The 25,682-nt window shown below is 30.4% G+C and overlaps 3 protein-coding genes across 4 annotated transcripts in view; 1 reads left to right on the top strand and 2 right to left on the bottom strand.

The window, feature by feature from the left end:
• The window catches only part of ENGase (Endo-beta-N-acetylglucosaminidase), a 50,448-nt gene extending 49,735 nt beyond the window's left edge, over nucleotides 1–713 (bottom strand). The window contains exon 1 of the mRNA XM_065509176.1: nucleotides 568–713. Coding sequence (XP_065365248.1) covers nucleotides 568–625 — 58 coding nt within the window. The 5' untranslated portion in view covers nucleotides 626–713. The remainder of the gene's footprint in view (nucleotides 1–567) is intronic.
• A 2,897-nt stretch (nucleotides 714–3,610) lies between these two features.
• LOC135958045 (uncharacterized) overlaps nucleotides 3,611–25,682 on the top strand; it is a 32,201-nt gene continuing 10,129 nt past the window's right edge. The window contains exon 1 of one of the 2 annotated variants that reach the window (XM_065508909.1): nucleotides 3,611–3,837. In XM_065508909.1, coding sequence (XP_065364981.1) covers nucleotides 3,783–3,837 — 55 coding nt within the window. In that variant the 5' untranslated portion in view covers nucleotides 3,611–3,782. The remainder of the gene's footprint in view (nucleotides 3,838–25,682) is intronic. The other variant, XR_010576443.1, reaches the window with a different exon arrangement.
• On the bottom strand, nucleotides 14,924–25,048 carry LOC135956561 (mucin-2-like). The gene is made up of 3 exons (XM_065507096.1): nucleotides 25,039–25,048; nucleotides 23,603–24,955; nucleotides 14,924–15,471 (listed from the first exon to the last, which is right to left on the bottom strand). The coding sequence occupies exons 1-3, from the start codon at nucleotides 25,046–25,048 to the stop codon at nucleotides 14,924–14,926; spliced, it is 1,911 nt and encodes a 636-aa protein (XP_065363168.1).

Raw genomic sequence — 25,682 nt, 5'->3', positions numbered from 1 at the left:
TTCGATTCTACCTACATTAATCCTCTCAACAAATAAAACTGTAAATAATTAGTTTGTTGTTGGTTTTCCCTACAACAGACTCTGACTCATTTATTCCTAAAAATTAAGCAACAAAATAAGAAAACAAATAATAAATAACACACATTTGTTGTTGTTATTTATTTTACAGTTACTATTTGCGCTTAATTTTTTTCTTATAAAAAAAAGTGTGCCAAAAACAACCGTATAAAAAAATCCGTTGTTTTGTGTTGCTGTTATCTAAAGCAGATGTCGCCTGTAAATTTTTAGTTTTAATAATTTTTATTTGTTCTTTATCATTTTGTTTACGTAGTTTGTTTGTTAAATAAAATGAAAGTACATACTTTGATAAACAATTAAAATAACGCTAATTAATTAAATTTCCACAAACAATAAGAAACTTGTAATTTAGAAATTAAAATAGTTAACTATTAAAAAAGGATTCACACCACTGCACAAGCACATGTTTTATTACCCTTTTTGTTACTTTCATTTTAATTAAATTATTTTTTTTTAAATTGATTTTATTAATAAATTCGCAAAACTTACAGCAACATGGATTTTTAAAATCGCACATCATAACTTTCGTTGTTTTTTTTAAATACATTTAAATTTTTTTTGTTTGGTGAAATATTTTGCCTTTTTTGGTTTTCTACTCTATAGAAATGGATTTGTTTATGTTTTCCTCAAAGCACTTTTTCTTTCACTATGTTTTTAAGAATTTTGTTTTGCCACTCAGACACAAAGCAACGAAAGACCGGTGCGAACAGCTGACAATGACATTCGCTAATAGAATGCTGCCAAGTTGACAAACTGGCGCCACATCTAATTGGAAAAGTAAACAAAATGGTATTGCCAGATTGTGTTAGTGGGTATTGTGGGGATCATTAGATTAAGTGGTGCTAGTTGTTTGATTTTTAAATAAATTTAAGTGTTTTAGGTAAAGAAGATTAGTTTAAAATATGTAATTCTTTGATAGGATAATTTTGAAAGTTATTTAAAATAAAATTAAAATATAAATAATGATAGGCTAATGTGCAAATGTACAATTTGTATGGCAGTTTAAATTTGTATACAAAAAGTTAGGATAAGTAAATTTATAACGTTTTTTTCACACTTTATTTTAATTTTTGTGGCATGCAAAAGTGGTAGTATGTCTATATGAAGATCTCAATCATTATTTTTCCAAAAAAAAAAAAATTAAAAAAAAAAAATTTAAAATTAAAAAAAAACAATTTTAAAAAATCAAGTAGGAGAGTTATATTCGACTGTGCCGAATCTTATATATGTACCCTTTAGCAAATTATACTTCAAAATACAAATTTTAAATATTTTTAGGTAAAAAAAATTTATTTTTTTTCCAAAGTTTTTTCATTTTTTGAAAGAAAAAAATTTCGAATTGTTATTTTTAAATTTAAATTTTTTTTTTAATTTAAAAATTTTTTTTTTTTGGTTTTTTAAAATTCTTTTTTTTTAGTGAAAGAAAAAAATTCGGGTTAAAAAATATTTTTTCCGATTTTGACTAGTCATTAATATAGACAATATGGATATCTAATGATAGATATTTTAAAGTCCATTGCAACGATGTATATAAGGCTATAGTAATTTGGACCTACAATGTCAAAATCGGGAAAAATATTTTTTAACACGATTTTTTTTTATCATCAACAAATTTTTTTATACCCTTCACCATGAGTGGCAAGGGTATATATTAGTTTGTCATTCCGTTTGTAATTTCTACATTTTTCATTTGCGACCCCACAAAGTATATATATTCTGAATCGTTATAGATAGCGGAGTCGATATAGCCATGTCCGTCTGTGTGTTAAAATCAACTTTCTGAAGCCCCCAAATAACTTACATACACGAATGATACATCAATATTTCCGAAATTCTTCCGGAGAAAATCGGTCCACAAATGGCTGAGATATAAGGAAAAAACCAGGACAACCTCGATTTTTGACCTATTTTTGACCCATATCTGGATTACTAAATCATTATTATAGACAATATGGATATCTAATGATAGATATTTCAAAGACCTGTACAACGACGTATATAAGACCATAGTAAGTTGGACCTACAATGGGTCAAAATCGGAAAAAATATTTTTTTAACCGAATTTTTTTTTTCATATTAAAAAAAATATATTTACTTGTTTGTGTCTTAAATTCTTTTTCCAAAAAAAACTTACTATGGTCTTATATATGTACGTCGTTGCATAGGTCTTTGAAATATGTATCATTAGATATCCATATTGTCTATATTAATGACTTAGTAATCCAGATACATATAGGTCAACATTCGATGTTGTCCTGGTTTTTTCCTCATATCTCAGCCATTTGTGAATCGATTTTACTGATTTTGAATAGGAAACTTCTCGAAAGCATTATTGAAGATTTGGATTCCGAAGATATCTGGGGTCTTCAGAAAATTGAAATTGCTTAATAGGCTATATTGACAATATTTCGTAAAAAATATAAAATAATTGCATAAAGATAGAGCCTTAAGAATTCAAAAATGCAAAATTTCCGAAGATTTAGTACAGAATTCTTAACTCATTTGCTATTTGAGTCCACAAATAAAAATAAATTTAAGGAGACCGTTTTCATATTAAATACAAATGTAATTTAAACTGGTTAAACGGTTTTTTAAGACAAAAACCGAAACCGTTTAACCGGTTTTTTTAAAACACACTTTTTCGGTTAAACCGGAAATCGGGTTTTCAAATTTTCCGGTTTTTTGGACACTCTAGTTCATACCAAACAAAATCAAATTTTAACCTAATTCTACTACACTAACGTCATTCCCAACAGACTTACCCCCATTTTCTCAATATCTGGTTATCGTTTTTCGTAACTATAAACCTCCAATTAACATTTTTTTGTATGAGAACTGTCAGTTTATCGTCACAATAAAAAATAAGAAATTTGGAAATTTTATAAATTCTTTTCTCTATTTAATGTCTATGATTTTATCTAATGAAATTTATATCGGCTGATGGTCATATAATAATAAAATTACAAGTACTAATGGTTTCTATTGATATTTTGTTTATTTTTTAGGATTTTAGCAGACAAGCAAAGCAGATGTAAATAATAAATTCATATCTTCAAAAGGGAAACGAATAAGAGCCATGAATAGTTTTTAATCGATGATAACTAATGGAATCAAGACGCCAATATGGCGGCCATGTTTAACATAAACAACAACTCTAAACAATCATCATCTTCATGCACAACAATAGCAACAATAACTACAACAATAGCAACATTAACAACAAAACAACGAATAAATAATAAATGTTAAAGAATATTTAAAACTTACATTAAAACTAAAATAGTAAAATTAACAAAAGAAACTCTTTAGTTAAATATTTAAAAGATTAAAATAACAACATACAATCTAGTATAATTTAATTTAAATTACATTTTACTACATACAGCATCCTAAACAAAAGGTGAAATGGATTTGCTGCTTCTCTTGTGATTTGAAAAAAAACGAACGAAAAACTTTAAATACAAAACGGAAGGACCAAATTAAACAAAACGAACGAACAAAAAAAAACGTTCAGAAAGAAGTTTTTTTTTTTGCTAATGATTCTCATTATTTTTTACTATATTATTTTGTGCTGTTATACAAAATAATTCCTTGTAAAGGATAAAGTTTCTGCGAACTTGATTCAATATTCAACGAGTAGTTTATATTCAAATAAAAAATAAAAATCATACATATATTAAATAAAAACCACAACAACCACAAAAATGCCAGCTGGACGTGTTGCCGGAAAAGCTGGTTATTCCACCAACTATTATAATGGTAAGTATTGCAAATGGAATTTTCTTATTTAACAATATTTTTTTTTTCTACTTTTATAAATAATCGATACAGTGGTATGAATGGTTTATTTAATTAAAATTACTAACAATTTACTAACATTAAATAAAAATGTGATTTAAAAATTTAAAGAAATAATAAAAAATTATAATTAAACAGAGTCTGTTTTTATAAAATTTTCAAATCTAACTTATGTATTTACATATATATAATAATCGTACTATATATAGTAAACCTTGGTAAAAATAAAATTCCTTTTTAAAAGGAAAATAGTTTTCTTTTCACTAGATCTTGGATTCATTTTTTAAAATAGAGAAATCGTATTACAGTAAATATATAACTTTTAGGGTGTGTTATTCGTAATTCAATAGTAACGAATTTTTCAATACCTACTCCATGGTTTTACTAACTGCTTGTTTCAGGATGTCGAAGAAAAAGTGAGTCGAAAAATAGTTTTAAAAATATTTACGGATAACTACACATTAGCTCAAAAATATTATGATTAAATAGTTCATATTTGCAGTTTATACTAAATTCACTAAATTATTATAATTGTACATGTATATTTCTTCTCTATAATATTGTTCAAATTCATTAAACATTCAAATATCGGTATTTATAAATTTATCCATATGAAAAGTGAAATTTTTTTTGGAGGACTGAGTTTTAAAAGTGGCATCTTTTTGAAAATAATTGAGATTTTGACTTGAATTTTTTTTGTAAGACTAAAAATTAACTTATCTAAACAAAAACTGTGAATCATATTAAAATTTTGATACAAATTTTAGTTTTAGAAACTCAATAAATATGTAATTTGTAATAAAATCTTTATTTATTAACAAAACTCAATGAAATTCTCAACGTTTTTTAAATTTGTTATTCTAAATAACAAAGTGTATAAAAACTTTTTTAAAAAGGTCAAAGGGAAATCCGCAATTCCTAAAAATTGGAGCATAAATCCCAAAAATGGTATTTTTACAATTTTGCCCATAGGGTCCAAATTTCCTTCGAGGCTGGGAAAATACTTTGGGGATAACTAGGGAACACATCAAGGTTTCCAAAACTGCTTTCCGTTTTCTGATCCCAGCTTTGGGATTTTAGAACATGTTGCCCAATGTTGAAATTTTAATAAAAAATAGGTCAATTTCCTAAAGGCGTAAGGCCGACATATTCGAAAAATAGAACATATTATTTATACCAAAATGTTCTCCGTAAAGATACCTTACAGAAAAACATAAAATTGTTATATGTTCTTAAAGAATGTTTTTTTTTAATAAAAAAACATCCTTTTCGACCAAAAAACAGCAAAAATCTACTATTTTTTTAATTTTTAAATTCGAAATCATTTATTTTTGATATTGCTATGAAATCTCTTGTATATTATTGGCAATTTAGTTGTCTAACTAACATAAAACATTTGGCTCCATTCGGTCCACAAGTACGCCCTATATTTTTAAATATTGAAATGCCTATAACTCGGGAATTATAAGAGATAAATAGTATAAGCAAGCATGGACCTAGCCGTGCGCTTTCCAAAAATATAAAAGTCTTTGAAATCGGATGGGAAACAAAAATATGGCACGTGTTTAATAATCGAAGGTACCCTACTATGTTGGGCCCATTTTAAAAACTTAAACTCGAATACTCCTTGGCTATGCTCACGTCAAATTTTATTCTGATCGGACCAGCCATTTAGAAATGCCAGATTTATTTCCAAAAAATTTCAATTCTGACCCACTGTGGAGTGTGTCAATAAAAACTTATACCTACTTGTATTAAGTTAAATAAAACTTAAATCGTTCAATATAAAAATTCTCAAAATATATTTATATATTTGACCAAATATTGTACAAATTCATTAAACATTAAAATATTGGCATATTACTCGGTATTTATAAATTTATCGACTTTTCCCGGAAACCCTCCCATTAAATATTTTATAGTTGCTTTCGATATTTTTGGACGAGGTGGTCCACTTACGCTTAAACTCGGATATGTTCGGTGATACCTTTCCTGTGTTCTTTAAATTTTCTTTTACATGCTGCCAAATTGGGCAAGAAATATGAAGGCAGTCTGTGCAGTTTTATGAAAGGTAAAAGCCGTTTTTGTGTCTACTCCGTAATATATATTTCTGTGTTGATCGTGCCTGATGTCACAAATGATTGGCTACTTTTGACACAAGTAAAATAAGTTTTTGAAATAAATAAAAGAATTAAAATGTATTTTATTTAGTGGTTACGTCTTTTTCGTCAAATATTTGTTATGTGTGACCCTACCTTTATACTGTTTAATGTCTTTTGAAACACGATGAAACTTCAGCTTTTGCTATTTTTTTGATAGTCCGTATTGGATTTTTTTGAAAACATTTAATTATTTTGTACTTTTTTTCGGTGACCATTTTGACCAAAATAACAGTTGTAAATGAATGATTTAGAAATGGTAATATCTGACATATTGTTAAAAGCTAACGTGATTTAAAACAAGTAAGAGAGCTATATTCGGCTGTGCCGTATCTTATATACCCTTCACCAAATTATACTTCAAATTAAAAATTTTAAATATTAAATAGGTAAACAAAATTTATTTTTTTTTGCAGTTTTTTAATTATTTGGAAAAAAATTTTCAAATTGTTTTTTTAAATTTTTTTTTTTTAATTTTTTTTTTAAATTTTTTTTTAATATTTAGCGAAAAAAAACTTTTGGTTAAAAAAAAAATCGGGTTAAAAAATATTTTTCCAATTTTGACCCATTGTAGTTCCAACTTACTATGGTTTTATATAAGTCATTGCAAAGACCTTTGAAATATCTATCATTAGATATCCATTTGTCTATATTGGTAAAAAATCGAGGTTGTCCTGATTTTTTTTCCTCATATCTCAGCCATTTGTGGACCGATTTTGCATATTTTAAATAACAACTTCTCGAAAGCATGTCAGACAGAATTATTGAAGATTTGGATCCCGAAGATATCTGAGGTCTTCAGAAAATTGATTTCAACAAACAGACAGACATGGCTTAATCGACACCGCTATCTATTCAGATCCAGAGTATATATATTAGGGTATTCATTCGACTAATGATCGTTCGATTAATCGAATAATTTCTTACGAATAATTATTTGAACAAATTAAAAATGGCCATTTTCGAATAATGAATAATTCGAACAATTTTATGTAGAATAATCGAATAAAACGAATAAATGTTCATATATATTTAAATTTATTAAATTGCTAAAAATGTTTCATAATTCCAAATTTAAATAAGTCATTATTGACTCACAAAATTTGTATTGTTTCTGAAATTCGACAAATAACTAAAGACAAAGGGACTTTCGATTACTGTAGATGAGTGTTCCGATAGCTCCTTCTATAAATATATAAATATTACTGCAAGAAGTTACAATTCTAAAAATAAATCTTTCAAAATTTTTAACTTAGAACTTGAACAAATGAAAATAAAAGGTACGGAAATAAAATATTTGTTATTTAGCTGGCGAAATATTAGAAGAATTAATAATTAAAATTTTAACTTAGATTAAAGTTGAATGTGATGGAGTATGTGATTTTGAAACGGTCATCGAAAGTAATATTGAGGATGACATTTATAATGATTATATTGAAGTAGATGAAGACCATGATCTTAAAATATATGTATATAAGTGATGTTATTAACCGCGTACGTAAGTGTTGATAAACACAAGTATTGCAACTAACGTTTTGTTGCAAGAAAACAGTTCGTCTTATACATCATTTTGAACATCGTTGAATATCTTTGTCTAACATGGTAATAAACTTTTTGCGTATTTGTAAATGCGTCAATCATGAACTGCCTGAATTCAAATTAGCCACGTTCACTGACAATGATATCAAACTTTGGACCGATTCCATTTATTGTGTAATTCCCCAAGACCACTTTATTAAGCAAAGATTCGGCAACGTTGATAGAGCTTGAAGTATAATACAATTTGTTATAAATAATTTAGAAATAGTGAATAATTAATTTACTAAAGAATTAGTTACTCAATTTAAAACCCGAATTAATGAACGACATAAAAAAGTTCTTAATGCGTTTATATTGTATTTGAATTCAGGATCATGTCCAACTAGCTCAAATTTTTTAAAGCATGGCTCCAAAACGGAAACTAATGGGTTTGCTAGACAATTGTTTTGTAGATTGTTCGGGAGTTAATCTGGTCAGAATATTTCTGGTGACAATTTAATGATGGACTTTGTTTTCGAATGTTTTTTAACATTATCAATACTTGAATTGTTAACTTTAACGTTATTTTTTTTGTTTTTCTTTAACAATAAAATATTAAAAAACCGACAACAAAACTTCATTTTTTTACTTATTTAAAAAAATTAAAATTATTCGAATAATTCGATTAATTTTAAACGTGTGATCGAATTATTCGAACAAGTTAAAATCTCTTATTCGAATTATTCGTTTTATTCGAACAAGAGAAAAATCGATTAATTCGAATACCCTAATATATACTTTATATGTTCGGAAATGAAAAATGTAGAAATTACAAACGGAATGACAAACTTATATATACCCTTCTCACGAAGGTGAAGGGTATAAAAACAAGTAAGAGAGCTATATTTGGCTGTGCCGAATCTTATATACCATTCACCAAATTATACTTAAAAATAATTGTGTATAAGTTTATTTTTTTTTTGACTCACTCTTTATATGTATTTTCAACATAAATCCAGTCGAAGTGAAAATAGTTTAAAATTCAACTTTTCTAATAATGATGCATCATGATGTTAAGTATACGATTTGAAAATCTGTAAATAGCGTGAATTACGATTCCCGCGCTGGGCGCTTTAGTAAATGGCAAAATACAGAATTAAACGAGTTTAAGGTAATGAAAATCAGTCAGTTTTTAATTAGTTTTCAGTCCGTATTTCTGAATCAATAAGCTTTGTTTGATTGTGTACCTTATTATGGGCCTCACTTTACATCATAAATTACAGGCAACTATAAAATTAATTAAATATCCTAAACTTAATTCAGAAATGATTTGAATTATACATATCCAAACTACTTTGCAACACTTTAACCATAACCATCCGCTATTGAATACAATATGCATATTTATTTGATTTATATATTCCTTTCTCTTTTGTGTATTTTAAATATTTTGTTTTACAAATTTTCAAAAAAATAAAAAAGCAAAATATCTGCTAACGAATATTATTTCATGAAATACCATTAATTTCAATAACAAATTGTAGCCGTAGTTGTAATTCAATACACTTGAATATACTGCAATAAATACCCAGCAGTTAAACAGGTAGTCAATGTATGCCATATAGACAGTAATTGTCACTAATTTCTGACCACTTGGCTGATTCCAATTTATATATTTTGAGTCATTTGTACTGCAGAGTGAAGTTAATTGCTTATTTTATGCATCCCTGGTAATCTAAAATGTAGTCAATTGTCACTTAAATGTCTTTAAGTAATCTAGAGTGTGGTCACTTTAAATATTTATTTTGTACTCCACTTTTTTGTGAGTAGTTTGTACAAAATGCTATTATACAAATTTTGTTGATGTAATTTCCATACAGTTCAATTTCTTTTTGCTTAAGTATACTGACATCCCATGTAACCTAGCTTGAATTCAGCTGTCACTTTAGTGTCACTTTAGTGTTTCTAAGTAATCTAAAGTGTAGTCACTTTAAACATTTGTATTATACTGGACTTTAGAAAGTAGTTATTTCACCCATCAGAAGCGATCTATTGGAGAGTTGTCAGAGGAAGGTTTGTTTACAAGCACTGACTATTTGACGTCAATTACCATCTGTACATGTAACCAGTTGGGTAGCTAGTAAGGCAACTGACTCTATGTAACCGTGTACTACTTTGGACCAGCTCACTTTAACCCAAAGGGTCAATTGACATGCACTTCTAGTTATATAACTAGTTGTTTACCTACATATATTATAGGCAAGAAAGATCACTAGTTCGAGACAGTCAGCTTGAACTGCTGGGTACGGTAACGAAAAAAAACCCACGGAAAATGTGGTCTACAAAACAAAACATACAGATGTATTTATATGGAATATGAAAAATCTTTATGGGACAAGCCAGTTACCATATTTTGGTGGTTTTATATTCACTGTTTTTTTACTTTTGGTTATTTTATGGAAATGCCCTGAAACTGAAGGCAGGAAATAAATAAATGTCTGCATAAAAAATCCTTTTAAAACACTTTTATTAATGAAAAGAAAATATTTTGCATGCGCCTGCATGCATACAATTTTAATTTACAATTATTATTGTATCATTACACAATTATTTAGCATTGCATGTCAGAGATGGTAGGTTTATTGGGTACTTCTGATGGTACTATCAGAAGCACCCGATGACCTTATATGATATATTGACTACTTGTAGGCCTGTAAGTTAGTTTGGGGCTTTGCAAAATCTATTTCGACAAGAACACAAACAAATGGGCATCTCTAAATCGACTTTGCTATATATAAGGATCCAGAATATCTACATATACTTTATACAGTTGTAAATTAATATTGTTGAAAGTAGAAAAATGACAGGATGTCAATATTTTATTACACTAGGTTGGACCGGTCCCCATAATAAAGAGTGATTCTGAAAAAACGTATACACACTATTTGAGCCAAAACTTATCCTTGGTCCAACAAATTGTTTTTTTTTTAAATTTTAAAAATATGTCAAATATTATCTTGTCTAAATCATTAATTTTCGGACAGCAAAAACGTGAAAACTTAATTAAAACTTTTCAAAAAAATCGCAAAAGATATGAAGGTTCATTGTCACACTGTTTCAAAAGCCATTAAACAGTATAAGGAAGACTAGAACATTGCAAGAAAATCTGGATCAGGAAGAAAAAAGGTCTAACAGATATTGGTAAGGCAACACTTTCGAAAAGCACCGAACACTTCTAACAGAAAAGCAGCTCGTAAAGTTAAATGCTCTGATTCTTTTGTACGCAGAGCCAAAGCTAATACTGTGTTGAAGTCGTATAAAGTTTAGAAAGTTCTTGATCTTAAATTGATAAAGAACTAAGAAGCAAAAGAAGGAGCAGACTTTTTAGAACCTACGGGTCAAGATTTTGATGTGGCTCAAGAACAATACCGGACAAAACAAGTAAGTGTGCTATATTCGGCTATGCCGAATCTCACCATATTATACTTCAAAATAGAAATTTTAAATATTTTTAGGTAAAAAAAAATTTATTTTTTTTCCAAAGTTTTTTTTTATTTTTTGGAAAAAAAAATTTTCGAATTGTTATTTTAACATTTTACTATGGTCCTTTATACGTCGTTGCAAAGGTCTTTGAAATATCTATCATTAGATATCCATATTGTCTATATTAATTACTTAGTAATCCAGATATTGTCAAAAATCGAGGTTGTCCTGGTTTTTTCCTCATATCTCAGCCATTTGTGGACCGATTTAGTTGATACCTAAATACCCTACACCACCATAGTGGGGAGGGTATAATGCAGATGTTTGTAACGCCCAAAAATATTAGTCTAACACCCACCTTAAAGTATAGAATCACTTTCTGAGTCGATTAAACGATGTCCGTCCGTCTGGTCGGCTGGCTGGCTGGCTGGCTGTCCATGTAAACCTTGTGCGCAGAGTACAGGTCGCAATTTTGAAGATATTTCGATGAAATTTGGTACATATTATTTTTTCGGCTCAAGGACCAAGCCTATTGAAACTGGCTGAAATCGGTTCATTATTTCATCTAGCCCCCATACAAATGTCCTCCCGAAATTGGACTTTATCGGTCATAAATGTTTAATTTATATATGTATCTCCACAAATTCCGCTCCAAATAAGTTTTATATACACAAAATTCATGTCACCAAATTTTGTTACGATCGGTCCATAATTAGTCATAGCTCCCATATAGACCCGCTTCCGAAAATCACTTTAACGTGCATAAATCGCTTAAAAATGTTGGTATACACACAAAATTCAACATAGTTAACTTTAATATAGACATAAATCATACGATCTAATTTTATGGTGATCGGTCCATAATTGGTGATAGCCCCCATATAAGGCCCACTTCCGAAAATCACTCAAAAATTTAAATTATTGAAATTTTAAAAGAAAAATATTTTTGCCCTTTTACTTAGTGTAGGAAGGGTATAAAAAGGCATTTGCAGTTGTGGCAAAAGAAGCCAAACATTTGTGACACGATCAACACAGAAATATATATTACGGAGTGTCTAAAGAAACGGCTTTTAACTTTTTTAAAACGGCACGACTTGGCATCATGCCACTATGGAAAAAAGGCCCTTGATTGGTATACAAACAATAATGTCAATTTTGTACCACGGGAGGCAAATCCATCCAACTGTCCAGAACTTCGGCCTATGGCTCTTGTAAAAAAAATATTAATGAACACAAGAAAGGTATCCCAGGACATATCCGATAACCATAACATATTTAATGGGATGATTTCCGGAAAAATTTAGAAATACTGTGTAATAACTGGTTTAAAAACATTTTTTGGAAATAATTCGATATCATGGGAACTATTGGAGATATTGTTACGAAATTTCACATGGTTTGAGCTGAGGTATTTTCGAGTTGATTTACGTTTGTTCAGCTTACTAGCGCTAATGGGGGGGGGGCAAGTACGTAGTCCCTTAAAATTGGTCATCTCGGGTCTTTTTTTTAAAAAAAAATCTCCAAAAATCCATTTATGAACCAAATGAGCTGAAATTTTGAATATAAATAGACCTTGAGAAGATCTACGCTTATATAGATATTCAGGTTTATTGATTTATTTTTTTTATTTTGCTTGATCTTTTTATGGTTTTTTAGATATGGCGGGCCTACTGATGGTCGAAATTTATTTTTAAAATATCAGCTATATTGCCGATAAAATTCTTACTTGCTATCAGTTATCTCTTCCCTATAAAAAGTTATACACATCCAAAGTTGAAACAGGGCCGTATTTTTTTAAGTTTTTTCCCAAAAAAAACCCATATATTTTTTCTTTTGAAGAAAAAAATTTTCTTCGGGACTATATAGAATTTTTATATGATCCGGAAAGATAACTTAATGAAAAAGCGTATAAAGAAAACTGTGGCTCACTTAAGCGAACGTATCACATTCCAGTCCCATCCAAACTTGGGCAATTTAAAAAAAAAAATTCGATTTGAGTAAAAAATTCTACCGATCCGCGAAAAAATGCTCCATATTTGTATAACCCCATATGTTTCTTAAATACCTACTAAGTATTTTTACTATCACACGGTAAAAAACGTCACAGTAGGCACTTTTCTAAAAAAAACTAAATTTTTTTAACACATTTTCCCCGTTTTAGGAATTTCGCTATTTGATAATTAAAAATTTCTAAAATTCTAATGCCATTGATTTAAGGACTATATTGGTCTATATTGGTTCCAAATTTTGTTATGATATATTTAATTTTTAAAATTTTACATTAATTAAAATTTTATATTTTTATTCGTGTAAAATCACCATATGAAATTTTTTTTTAGTTTTTAAGGTAAATGAAGTCTTAAAATTTTATAAAATTATTTAATTTTTCTAAAATATCAATCCTCAAGTCATAATGTTTTCAACAATATCAAATACTTATGTATATAAAAAGCCTTTATTTACTCCTTAGAAGTTCCACAAAAACGAAACTTCAAATAAAATATGCAACCTTCAGCATTTGGTTTTTATATGACGGAGAAAAATATTAGACTTTGAGAGCATCGAGAATCCAAAAAGTGCAAAATAAGGGCCGCCCTTATTGTGTAGTACGTAGACTATACAATGGTGTGCTGGACTATCAATCTGAGAGTTGGCGGTTCGATTCCCACCAGAGACTCTGAGTGTATCTACAGACAAACAAAACGCTTCGCAGTTTATGTTTGTTTAAAAAAAACATTAAACAAGTAAGAAAGTATGGTCCATATAATACCCTACACTAAGTAAATGAGCAAACAATTTTTCTTTTCAAAAACATCAAAAATTAATATTCGTGAGTTGTTTTTAGAAGTAGGCCTTATATGGAAGCTATGACCAATTGTGGACCGATCACCATGAAATTAGGTCGTGTGATTTATGTCTATATGAAAGTTATTTATGTTAAATTTTGTGTGTGTACCAAAATTTTTAAGAGATTTATGAACGTTAAAGTGATTTTCGGAAGCGGGTCTATATGGGAGCTATGACTAATTATGGACCGATCGCAACAAAATTTGTTGACATGAATTTTGTATATATAAAACTTATTTGGAGCGGAATTTGTTGAGATACATATGTAAATTAAACATTAATGACCGATAAAGTCAAATTTCGGGAGGACATTTGTATGGGGCTAGGTGAAATAATGGACCGATTTCAGCCAGTTTCAATAGGCTTGGTTCTTGGTCCAAAAAAATAACATGTACCAAATTTGATCGAAATGTCTTCAAAATTCCGACCTGTACTTTGCGCACAAGGTTTACATGGACAGACAACCAGCCAGCCAGACGGACGGACGGACGGACGGACATCGTTTAATCGACTAAGTGATTCTAAGTCGATCGGTATACTTTAGGTGTTAGACTAATGTTTTTGGGCGTTACAAACATCTGCACAAACGCATTATACCCTCCTCACTATGGTGGTGTAGGGTATAAAAAACACATGGTGATGGGTATACAAAACATTAGAATCTGAGGGGATGTTTGACAATTGTAACTTTTCAAGCGTATTAGAATGTTAAGGAATCTTGGCAAAAATGTGTTTTTATATTTTTCTCATAATATTAAAATATATCGCAACGTATTTAAATTTTGGATGTCTGACACAAACAAATGAATTCACTTTAAAAATCTACTCCGAAAATAAATGTGGGCGGGTGTGGGATCCTACTTTTGGCTTGTTGCATCTTCAAAAATTCGTAATGCCTATTGAATTCTGGAAAATGTGACAGGACTTCAATATTTTTAAAGTTTCTTAGATTTTATAAACTTAAATAGAGTTTTAATACAATTTTATAAAATTATTAACGTTTTCATGCGAGTGTACATAATTCAATTCAGTTAATATTATCAATTTCTATTTGCTGGACAATTGTTGACTTCATTTCTTAAACGACAAGTTAAGGTTTGACGATCGTACCATTTATTAGCGGGACATCTGTAATGCTTAGTTCTGCCTGAAGAGCACATATAATAGCGGCGACAATGATTAGCATCCACTAAAATAGTTCCTGATTTTAAGGCAGAACAATCAGATGAATTTCTTAGGGTTAGAACTCGTTTGGATTGGTGTATTGTAGATGATTCCGTTGTACAAGCTTTTGTTGTGGTAACACATGGATCCGTTGTGGTTGTTTTTATGGTCGTAGTTGTAGAAGTGGTTGTAGGAGTAGTTGTAGGAGTGGTTGTAGGCGTGGTTGTAGGCGTGGTTGTAGGAGTAGTTGTAGGAGTGGTTGTAGGAGTGGTTGTAGGAGTTGTAGTTGGAACTGTAGTAGGTTCATCGGTTGGCTCATCTGAAGGTGTTGTAGTTTCAATGAAATTGGTAACAGCACTGTCTTCGCATTCACTACAGTTACAGAGAGATAAGTTCAGTAGTAAAACAACCACAACTAAACTGTCTGCATTTGGAAATTTTATTAAAAAATTTTGTTTATTAATTTTATCTCTGTCTACTTACAAAATTTCATTGTATCTATTTTCCGCTACAATGTAAAGTGGTTAATTTAGAATGAAATGAAAGGCAGACCTATATCAGTGAAAGTTTTTATATCTCACAGTTTTGCAATTTATTTTATTTCCATCAATGACTGCAGAAATGAATACCAATTCTTGTAAAAGTTATGGTCGAATAAGCTATAACCTTAATTAATTATGTTGTGATTTTTTCGTGAATAATTAATAAAAAATATATAATTTTGTTTATAGAATTTTATATTCCAAATATAGTTTAGAAAATTATATAAATTTAGTTAAACAATTTATTAGGAAATAATCGAATATTTTGATTCTATTAAAATTTGTATAATATGTACAATATTTCTACAGCATTCTTGTTACAAAAAAAGTTTTAAACTTTACAAAAGTTTTAAAATACTTTATGTTTTATAGCGTTCATAATTACAAGGAAAATCAATTACGAATACTTAATACTTTTAATTAACAAGTACTTTGATGTAAAATTAAAATAAGGCTAGCCCTATATAGGGAACTTTGGACCCTCCATTTTGAACTTTAATATCAAAACTCTAATCACAAAATTGTATTGCCATTCAGTTCTAATAGGAAACTTGTATAGGAACGTTGATGCATCTATGATGATCGAATAAGTTGAGCTTTTCAGAGCAGAAAACTAAAATTTGGAATTGGAAACAAGATAAAAGAAATTACCGTGAAGAAAATTTTTATTGAATCCGGCTAACACCCATATTCTCAACATTATGATATAATTGAAATAAATCCGAAATAAGCCATACAAATCTTCATTATTGTCAACAGGATTAAAGTCAGACAACAAAATTAATACATTAACTTACGATAGTGTGCTGGATTATCAATCCATGAGATGCTGGTTCAATTCCCTCCACAGACTCTGGTTGTTTCGCTATTTGTGTTTGTTAAAAAAAAAACAAGTAAAAGAGCTATATTCGGCTGTGCCGAATCTTTTATACCCTTCAAAATAAAAATTTTAAATATTTTTGGGTAAACAAAATTTTTTCCATTGTTTTTTTAATTTTTTGAAAAAAAATTTCGAATTTTTTTAAAATTTTTTTTTTTCAATTAAAATTTTGTTTTTGAAATTTTTATTTTTTTTATATGTATAGCGAAAAAAAATGTTTGGTGAAAAAAATATTCTGGTTAAAAAATATTTTTTCCGATTTTGACCCATTGTAGGTCCAACTTACTATGGTCTTATATACATACGCCGCACAGTGGCTCATTTTCGTTTTTCATCGGCGAAAACTCTGTAACTTTTGAACCGATAGAGATATTTTAGAAATTTTTTTTGATGGACAGATAACTTCTTGAATTTGTCTCCAGTTTTAATTTTATTAAAATCGGTTCAGCAGTTGTTGAGAAATTTAACGTTAAAATTGAACTTTTAATTTTTTATAGCATTTAGTATGGAAATGCGTTTTTTTTAATTTTTTGCATAAGCTTTACTATAAAAACAAGTAAGGAAGTATGTTCGGCCAAGCTCGACCATATAATACCCTACACTATAATTTATTTCGGAAGAGGGCATTATATGAATCTATGACTAATTATGGACCGATAGCCATGAAATTAGGTGGTGTGATTTACGTCTATATGGAAGTTATTTGTGTTGAATTTTATGTTTATATTAACATTTTTAAGAAATTTATGCTCGTTAAACTGATTTTCCGAAGCGGGTCCTATGTGGGAGCTATGACTAATTATGGACCGATCGCCATGAAATTAGGTCGTGTGATTTATGTCTATATGGAAGTTATTTCTGTTGAATTTTAAATTTATACCAACATTTTTAAGAGATTTATTTTCGTTAAAATGATTTTCGGATGCGGGTCTTATATGGGAGCTATGACTAATTATGGACCGATCGCCATGAAATCAGGTCGTGTGATTTACGTATATATGGAAGTTATTTCTGTTGAATTTTGTGTTTATACCAACATTTTTAAGAGATTTATACTCGTTAAAGTGATTTTTGGAAGCGGGCATTATATGGGAGCTATGACTAATTATGGACCGATCATCATAAAATTAGGTGACTTTGATTCAGTTTATATAAAACTTATTTAGAGCAAAATTTGTGTAGATACCTATATAAATTAACCATTTACAATCGATATAGTTAATTTCGGGAGAAAATTTGTATGGGTGCTAGGTAAAATAATGGACCGATTTCAGTCATTTTCAATAGGCTTCGTCCTCGGGCCGAAAAAAATGTATGTACCAAATTTTATCGCAATATCTTCAAAATAGCAATTTGTACTTTGCGCCAGTCATATGAACATGTAAAATAAAAATAGAAAAAGAAGTTGGGAGTAATTTCATTCAAATGAGAAAAGTGTTCAAAAAACAGATCAAAACAGGTCAACAAGTATATATGGGCTTAAAGAGGACACTTTGGCCTTTCTCCTGGTAGTAAAATTTGTTTAACCCCTTTTGACCCTAAGCACTTTTATTCCACTGAAATTCAAATTTTAAATTATAGTACCTGTGAAAACATTTAATAACATAGTAAGTGTAAACGGTACAGTGACAAATCATACCAGTTCTTAAAGACCATTATTCTACCAACATAACAATAAAAAAATCATTCAATTATCGATAATAGTTTGCGAGTAATGATAATTTACTTCTGATCATATTTACAAAAAATCACATTTTTTATAAAATGACATAAAATATTTGACTTTAACAGCATGCCACGCACACAATTGACAATATTTTTATCTAATTATTTGGCTACCTTAGTTTCAATGTGTGTACTATTGAATGGCATTTTGAAATCGGAGTTAACATAAAGTTGGACTTTTGGCCGATGAAATTGAGATATGAGCCACCGTGCACCGTTGCAAAAGTCTTTGAAATATCTAGTCTTTGAGATATCCATATTGTCTATATTAATGACTTAGTAATCCAGATATAGGTCAAAACTCGAGGTTGTCCTGGTTTTTTCTTATATCTCATCCATTTGTGGACCGATTTTCTCGAATAGCAACCGAGCCGGAAGAATTCCGGACTTCGGAAAGTTGATTTCAACAGACAGACAGACGGACATGGCTTAATCGACTCCGCTATCTATAAGGATCCAGAATATATATACTTTATAGGGTCGGAAATGAAAAATGTAGAAATTACAAACGGAATGACAAACTTATATACATATACCCTTCTCACTAAGGTGAAGGGTATAAATAAAAAATTTAAAAAAAGAATTCGAAATAAATTTTGTTTACCTAAAAATATTTAAAATTTGTATTTTGAAGTATAATTTGGTGAAGGGTATATAAGATTCGGCACAGCCGAATATAGCTCTTTTATCAAATCCTTTTATTAATGAAATTGTACTTTTTATTACACCAACCACCAAAAATATGTAGGTATATTGATTTTGTCATTCCGTTTTGTAACACATCGACATAATGTTCGTAGACCCACAAAAGTATATATATTCTAAGTCCTAATCAAATTCTAGACGATCTTCCGTCAGTCTGTTGAAGATACGATTGAGTCTAGTGAGAAGTACCTAGGGGAATGAAAATTTCTGTTGATCAGAAATGTTATTGAATATGTGCAAATAGGTCCAACATGAAACAATTTTAGAACAACATGTCTGTCCGAAGTTTAGACGGACAGACAATATGATAGGATCTAAATGAGGAGACCTCGATGTAAAAAGCTCTACATCATGGGAATCGCAGAATAGGGCATTAATTTCTAGAAATGTTTGAACACCTCTGGTTTCCAAAACATTTTTGAACTCGTAGCTTGTACAAATATGGACAGATTTCAATGAATTTAATATTTTTTTTATACGCTTGACCATGAATGGCAAGGGTCACATGAATCATACATCAGTATATTGGGAATTCTCCAATCACTTTACAAGCTCTATTTGAGTTTTACAACAATATTAATGAAATAATGCATCCAGTTCTTGGTCTTCAAAAATGTTTGTCTGACCTGGGCGATTTTTGTCTTCCGTGTCAAAATCACAACTTCTGAACTGAATAAAACATCTCTCCAACATTGAAACCGATGGAACACATTCGCCATAAGCTTTGGTGAGCAATCGATGTGCTTTTTTTCAAATTAGTAAGAATAAATGACAGATATGGGAACTTAAATTAATTATAGATCTATCCTAATTTACAATATCCTTGTTTAAGATATTACACATTCAAGCTATCTTCAACAAACACCGAAATATTTACCAGTCTTCCACTCAAGTTAAAATATTTTGAAGTACTGAAACAAAATTACATGAAAGTACATAAGTACTTAAATGCTACTGAAAAAGTTCTATATATGATGTAAATTGTATAAGTGAGTGAGTAAATAATGTGTTTTTAAGTGGAAGAGAAACAATTATTTTAGTTAGTTTCCATCTAAATACCTGTTATAAAGAAATTTATAGGAACTTTAAATTTTTGTATACCAATTATATCTACATTCTGGGTCCTCATAAGATTCTAAGAAGATCTAGCTATGTCGGTCTGTCTGTCTATAGAGCCCAAACGAATGGAGCTCTTCCACAAATACTCTATGTTGTTAAGATTTCTTTGGCATTAAAAATGAGCAAAGTCGGTCCATGATTTCACCTAGTCACCATTCAAATGTCCCTCGGAATACTGTTGGAACAGGAATCCTGATAAAAGTTTGCACAAATTAGTTTGAATTTGTACTGCAAAGTATGACGAAAATCGGACGACATTTGTTCCTGTCCCATACAAGGTCCCCCTCCGAAATTGACTTGAGCATTTATAATTGCCTTATAATAACACTGTACAACACAAACAAAAATTACAAAGTCCGACCAATAAATTTTGATAGAGGAGACAAAAAAAAATAGACACGTGTATCGGCGTTTTGAAATTTTACATCTGAATTTCAATTGAGCGGGGGGTTAAAGTTTCCCAACTCTGGCACATTTTTATTGTTAATCGGCATAAGAAACCATGTGTATGTGTTTAGGTATAAAATGTGTTCAGCATATTTATGTAAAATGTTATGGAGAACATATTTGAATATGTTAACCCTCTACATCCTCAAGGTATGGGTCTTTTTTGTACTTCTTTTAAAAAAGATCAAAAACACCATTAAAACAGGGATTTAAGGGGTTAAAATGTTCCGCAAAAATATTGTACTTGAAATTTTACTATAAGTTCCTAAATACACCAAACCGGAAAATTCAACCAGAAAGTCAGAAATAAGACACGACAAAAAAAGAGAGCTTAAAATTAATTTCGCATTTATTAAGAATTTTATTTTAAAGTATCCCAACAATTTAGCATGAAAAAAAAAATATTTGAAATTTAACTATAAAATTCACTGAGATATTATTTTACCTTCGAGAGCAAATTTGGATAGGGAGTATTCATTAATTACATCCTTATAGATAGCGGAGTCGATTAAGCCATGTCCGTCTATCTGTTGACATCAATTTTCTGAAGATCCCAGATATCTTTGGCATCCAAATTCTGTCAGACATACTTTCGAGAAGTTTCCTATTTAAAATCAGCAAAATCGGTTCACAAATGACTGAGATATGAGGAAAAATCCAGAACAACCTCGATTTTTGACCTATATCTGGATTACTAAGTCATTAATATAGACAATATGGATATCTAATGATAGATATTTCAACGACGTATATAAGACCATAGTAAGTTGGACATATAATGGATAAAAATCGGAAAAAATATTTTTTAACCCGAATTTTTTTTTCACCAAAAAAAAAATAATTTAAAAACCAAAAATTTTTTTTTCAAATTTAAAAAAAAAATTGCAATAACAATTCGAATAAAAATTTTTTCCAAAAAAAGAAAAAGCAACTTTGGAAAAAATTTTGATTACCTAAAAATATTTATAAATTGTATTTAGAAGTATAATTTTGTGAGGGGTATATAAGATTCGGCACAGCCGAATATAGCTCTCTTACTTGTTATACCCTAGACCACCATAGTGGGTCTAGGGTATAACAGATGTCTAACACCCACCTTAAAGTATACCGATCGACTTAGAATCACTTTCTGAGTCGATTAAACGATGTCCGTCCGTCCGTCTGGTTGGCTGGCTGTCCATGTAAACCTTGTGCGCAGAGTACAGGTCGCAATTTTAAAGATATTTCAATCAAATTTGGTACATATTATTTTTTCGGCCCAAAAACCAAGCTTATTGAAACTGGCTGAAATTGGTCCATTATTTCACCTAGCCCCCATACAAATGTCCTTCCGAAATTGGACTTTATCGGTCATAAATGTTTAATTTATAAATGTATCTCCACAAATTGAGCTCCAAATAAGTTTTGTATATACAAAATTCATGTCACCAAATTTTGTTACGATCGGTCCATAATTAGCCATAGCTCCCATATAGACCCGCTTCCGAAAATCACTTTAACGTGCATAAATCGCTTAAAAATTTTGGTATACTCATAAAATTCAACATAGTAAACTTTCATATAGACATAAATCACACGACCTAATTTCATGGTGATCGGTCCATAATTGGTCATAGCCCCCATATAAGGCCCACTTCCGAAAATCACTCAAAAATATAAATTATTGAAATTTTAAAAGAAAAATGTTTTTGATCTTTTACTTAGTGTAGGGTATTATATGGTCGGGCTTGACCGACTTTCTTGCTTGTTTTTATATTAAAAAGATATTGGCCACATAATAAATTTTAACCAATGTTTAACATTTCATGGACCATATCAATATATTCATTATGAAAGTTCAGCGAATAATAGTTAAGGTTGAAATTTCTAACAAGTTGAGTTTGAAAACCGCTACTCGAAATGCTCAAGCCCGACAATATGATAACTACCGTACACCGAATATATGAGTATAAACAGTTTTGCTTGGCACCGCTTTGGCAAAATTTACACCAGTTTTATTTCACAAATAATGAAGACTTTAAGTCTACTTCAGCGATATGACTAGAGTATCCAAAACCGAAATCGAAAACCGGTCAGCCGGTTTTATCATCTTTGTAAACTCCACCGGTTTCAGTTTTTTTAACTTTTCGTTTTTTTGACAAACCGGTTTTAGTAAGGCGGTTAACCGGTTTTAATGAAATATACTTTCTAAAGCTCATTCAAACATATTTATGAAAATAACTGCATAAAAGTAGAGGCTTAAGAATTCAAAAATGCTAATTTTCCAAAGATTCTACAAATAAAAAGAAATTTAAGGAGACTTTTCATATTAAATAAAAATTTAATATAAACCGGTTAACCGTTTTTTTGAAGACAAAACCCGAAACCCTTTAACCGGTTTTTTAAAGAACAATAATCAAAACCGGTTTTTTCAAAAATACGCTTTTTCGGTTAAACCGGAAACCGGTTTTTCAAATTTGGCGGTTTTTTGGACACTCTAGATATGACATTTTTGCATGCACACTAACGGAGCTATGACCTATTAAGGACCATTTGTCCAAAAATTTAGTAGCTTAAATTCTGTATGTACAAAAAATTGAGTTAAATTTTATCTCGACATCAGTACTTTTAAAAGATTTATTCATGTAAAAATGATTTTGTCTTATATGGGAGCTATAGCTTATTATGGACCGATCGTCACAAAATTAGGTGCCATGATTTGAATACCTATGAAACTTATTTGCCATGAGTTTTATTTGGATACCAAAATTTTTAACAAATTTATACTCGTTAAAGTGATTTCCGGAAGTGATCATTAAAGTGATTTTCTAAAGAGGGCTTTGTTCAATTATTGACCGATTCGCAACAATTTGATGGTGTAGTTTCTTTTGATATATAACTTATTTATTGCGAAATTTTTGTGGATACCTACTATATAAATTAGACATTTATGATCACTATAGTTCTTTTTCGAGAATCATTTGTATGGGTGCTAGATGATATAATGAACTGATTTCAACTAATTTCAATATACTTCGTCCTTTGGCTGAAAAAAGTGCAAAAAAATATTAAACCTTTTGAATAATTCATCATACATATTTATTTAGTACATATTGTAATAGATTATACTTTAAGACAATACATATTTGCTTAATTACGTCCAGCTGCACAATTTGTTACTTCCTTGCGTGGGCGACAACTGAGTGTATCCGGATCAAACCAGTTGCCATGGCGACATCTTTCATGTTTGACACGGTTATTGAAGCAAACATGATAACGGCGACAGTGGCTATGATCTACGAGATATGTATTATCGGGCAACGAGACACAGTCCTTGCTGTTCGAATAAACTTTCACAGCAATCTTATTGGTGTTTGTTGCAGCAGGTGTTGTGCAGGGTGGTTTTGTTGTAGTGCAGGGTGGTTTTGTTGTAGTACAAGTGACTGTTGTTGTGCAAGGTGGTTTTGTGGTAGTACAAGTGGTTGTGCTTTTTGTAGTTGTACAGGTTGTCGTTTTAGTAGTTGTACAGGTTGTCGTTGTAGTAGTTGTACAGGTTGTCGTTTTAGTAGTTGTGCAGGTTGTCGTTTTAGTAGTTGTACAGGTTGTCGTTTTTGTAGTTGTGCAGGTTGTCGTTTTAGTAGTTGTACAGGTTGTCGTTTTTGTAGTTGTGCAGGTTGTCGTTTTAGTAGTTGTACAGGTTGTCGTTTTAGTAGTTGTGCAGGTTGTCGTTTTAGTAGTTGTACAGGTTGTCGTTTTTGTAGTTGTGCAGGTTGTCGTTTTTGTAGTTGTGCTGGTTGTCGTCTTTGTAGTTGTACAGGTTGTTGTTGTCGTGGTACAGGTTGTAGTGGTTGTTGTACAGGTTGTTGTTGTCGTGGTACAGGTTGTAGTTGTTGTCGTACAGGTTGTAGTTGTTGTTGTACAGGTTGTTGTTGTCGTGGTACAGGTTGTAGTTGTCGTTGTACAGGTTGTAGTTATTGTTGTACAGGTTGTTGTTGTCGTGGTACAGGTTGTAGTTGTCGTTGTACAGGTTGTAGTTGTCGTCGTGCAGGTTGTAGTTGTCGTAGTGCAGGTTGTAGTTGTACATGTTGTTGTCGTTGGCGTTGTACAAGGCGTTGTTGTAGGTGTACAAGGCGTTGTAGCAGCCACAGGCTGTGGTGGCATTGGTTCCTCTTCATTGCCATTGTCATCGTCATTGTCGATATGAAGATCAAATTCAACATTTGGTCTTGAGTTAATAATATCATCTATGTTATCACTCAATCGATTAAGATTACAATCAACCAGGTAGGCTCTATTGCAAAGACCCGACGTTACGTCATAGTACAAACCACGAGCACAGCGTTGTTTTAAACTTTTGCCAGCAACGCACAAATAATATTTAGAACAACTATTGCTATCCGGTAATGTTTCGCCATCATCATATTGGCTGCAATCTGGTTCAATATTACGACGTTTTGACAAAGCATCGGTTGTTTGTGCACCCAGCAAGGCCACAAATAAAATTAAAAAGTCTTTTAACAAAAAAACATAATAAACATTACAGAAAATATTGTAGTTAGTTTTGTACTTTGTAATTCATTTTATTTTCACTTACAAATTTTCATTGTTTTAGAACTTCACTGTTTCTTTTGTTGTGGTCGAAATTAAAGAAGATGTGTAACTGTAATTTGCAGCATCACATTGATCGCATTTATATGTCAGTCATTTCTCCCGCTGATGATTGATAACGATCGTTAAATAAACACTTCACATTTTCTTGTAACTGATTAGAAAACACATCAATGGACATTGTTTTAGATTCGAGGAAATGTTTAAATTGTTTTATATTAATGAAGCATAGTGGTTGTGTATAAGGGCATATTAACCAGTTGGTTAATTTTATAGGAGACATACTAAAACTTGAAAATTACATACATATGTATGCTAATGGCACTGCTACACGTTCAATATATATATTGACCTCGATCCAGTATAGCGATATTTATTGAAGGTGTAGCATGCTGTATTGATGGATCGAGATCCAAATCGCAGAATAACCTAATTTTGCGTGATCCATTACAATGGATCGCGATCCAAATATCACAATACATATTGACCGCGATCCAGTATCGATGGATCGCGATCCAAATCGCAGAATAAGCTAATTTTGAGTGATCCATTACAATGGATCGCGATCCAAATATCACAATATATATTGAACGTGTAGCAGTGCCTTAAGACAAAACTCATACCAAAAAT

Source organism: Calliphora vicina, chromosome 4, assembly GCF_958450345.1.
Source record: "Calliphora vicina chromosome 4, idCalVici1.1, whole genome shotgun sequence".
In the NCBI taxonomy this organism is placed as follows: Eukaryota; Metazoa; Arthropoda; class Insecta; order Diptera; family Calliphoridae; genus Calliphora; species Calliphora vicina.
Note: the sequence above shows the minus strand (reverse complement) of the source record. Positions and strands in the feature narration are given on the sequence as shown.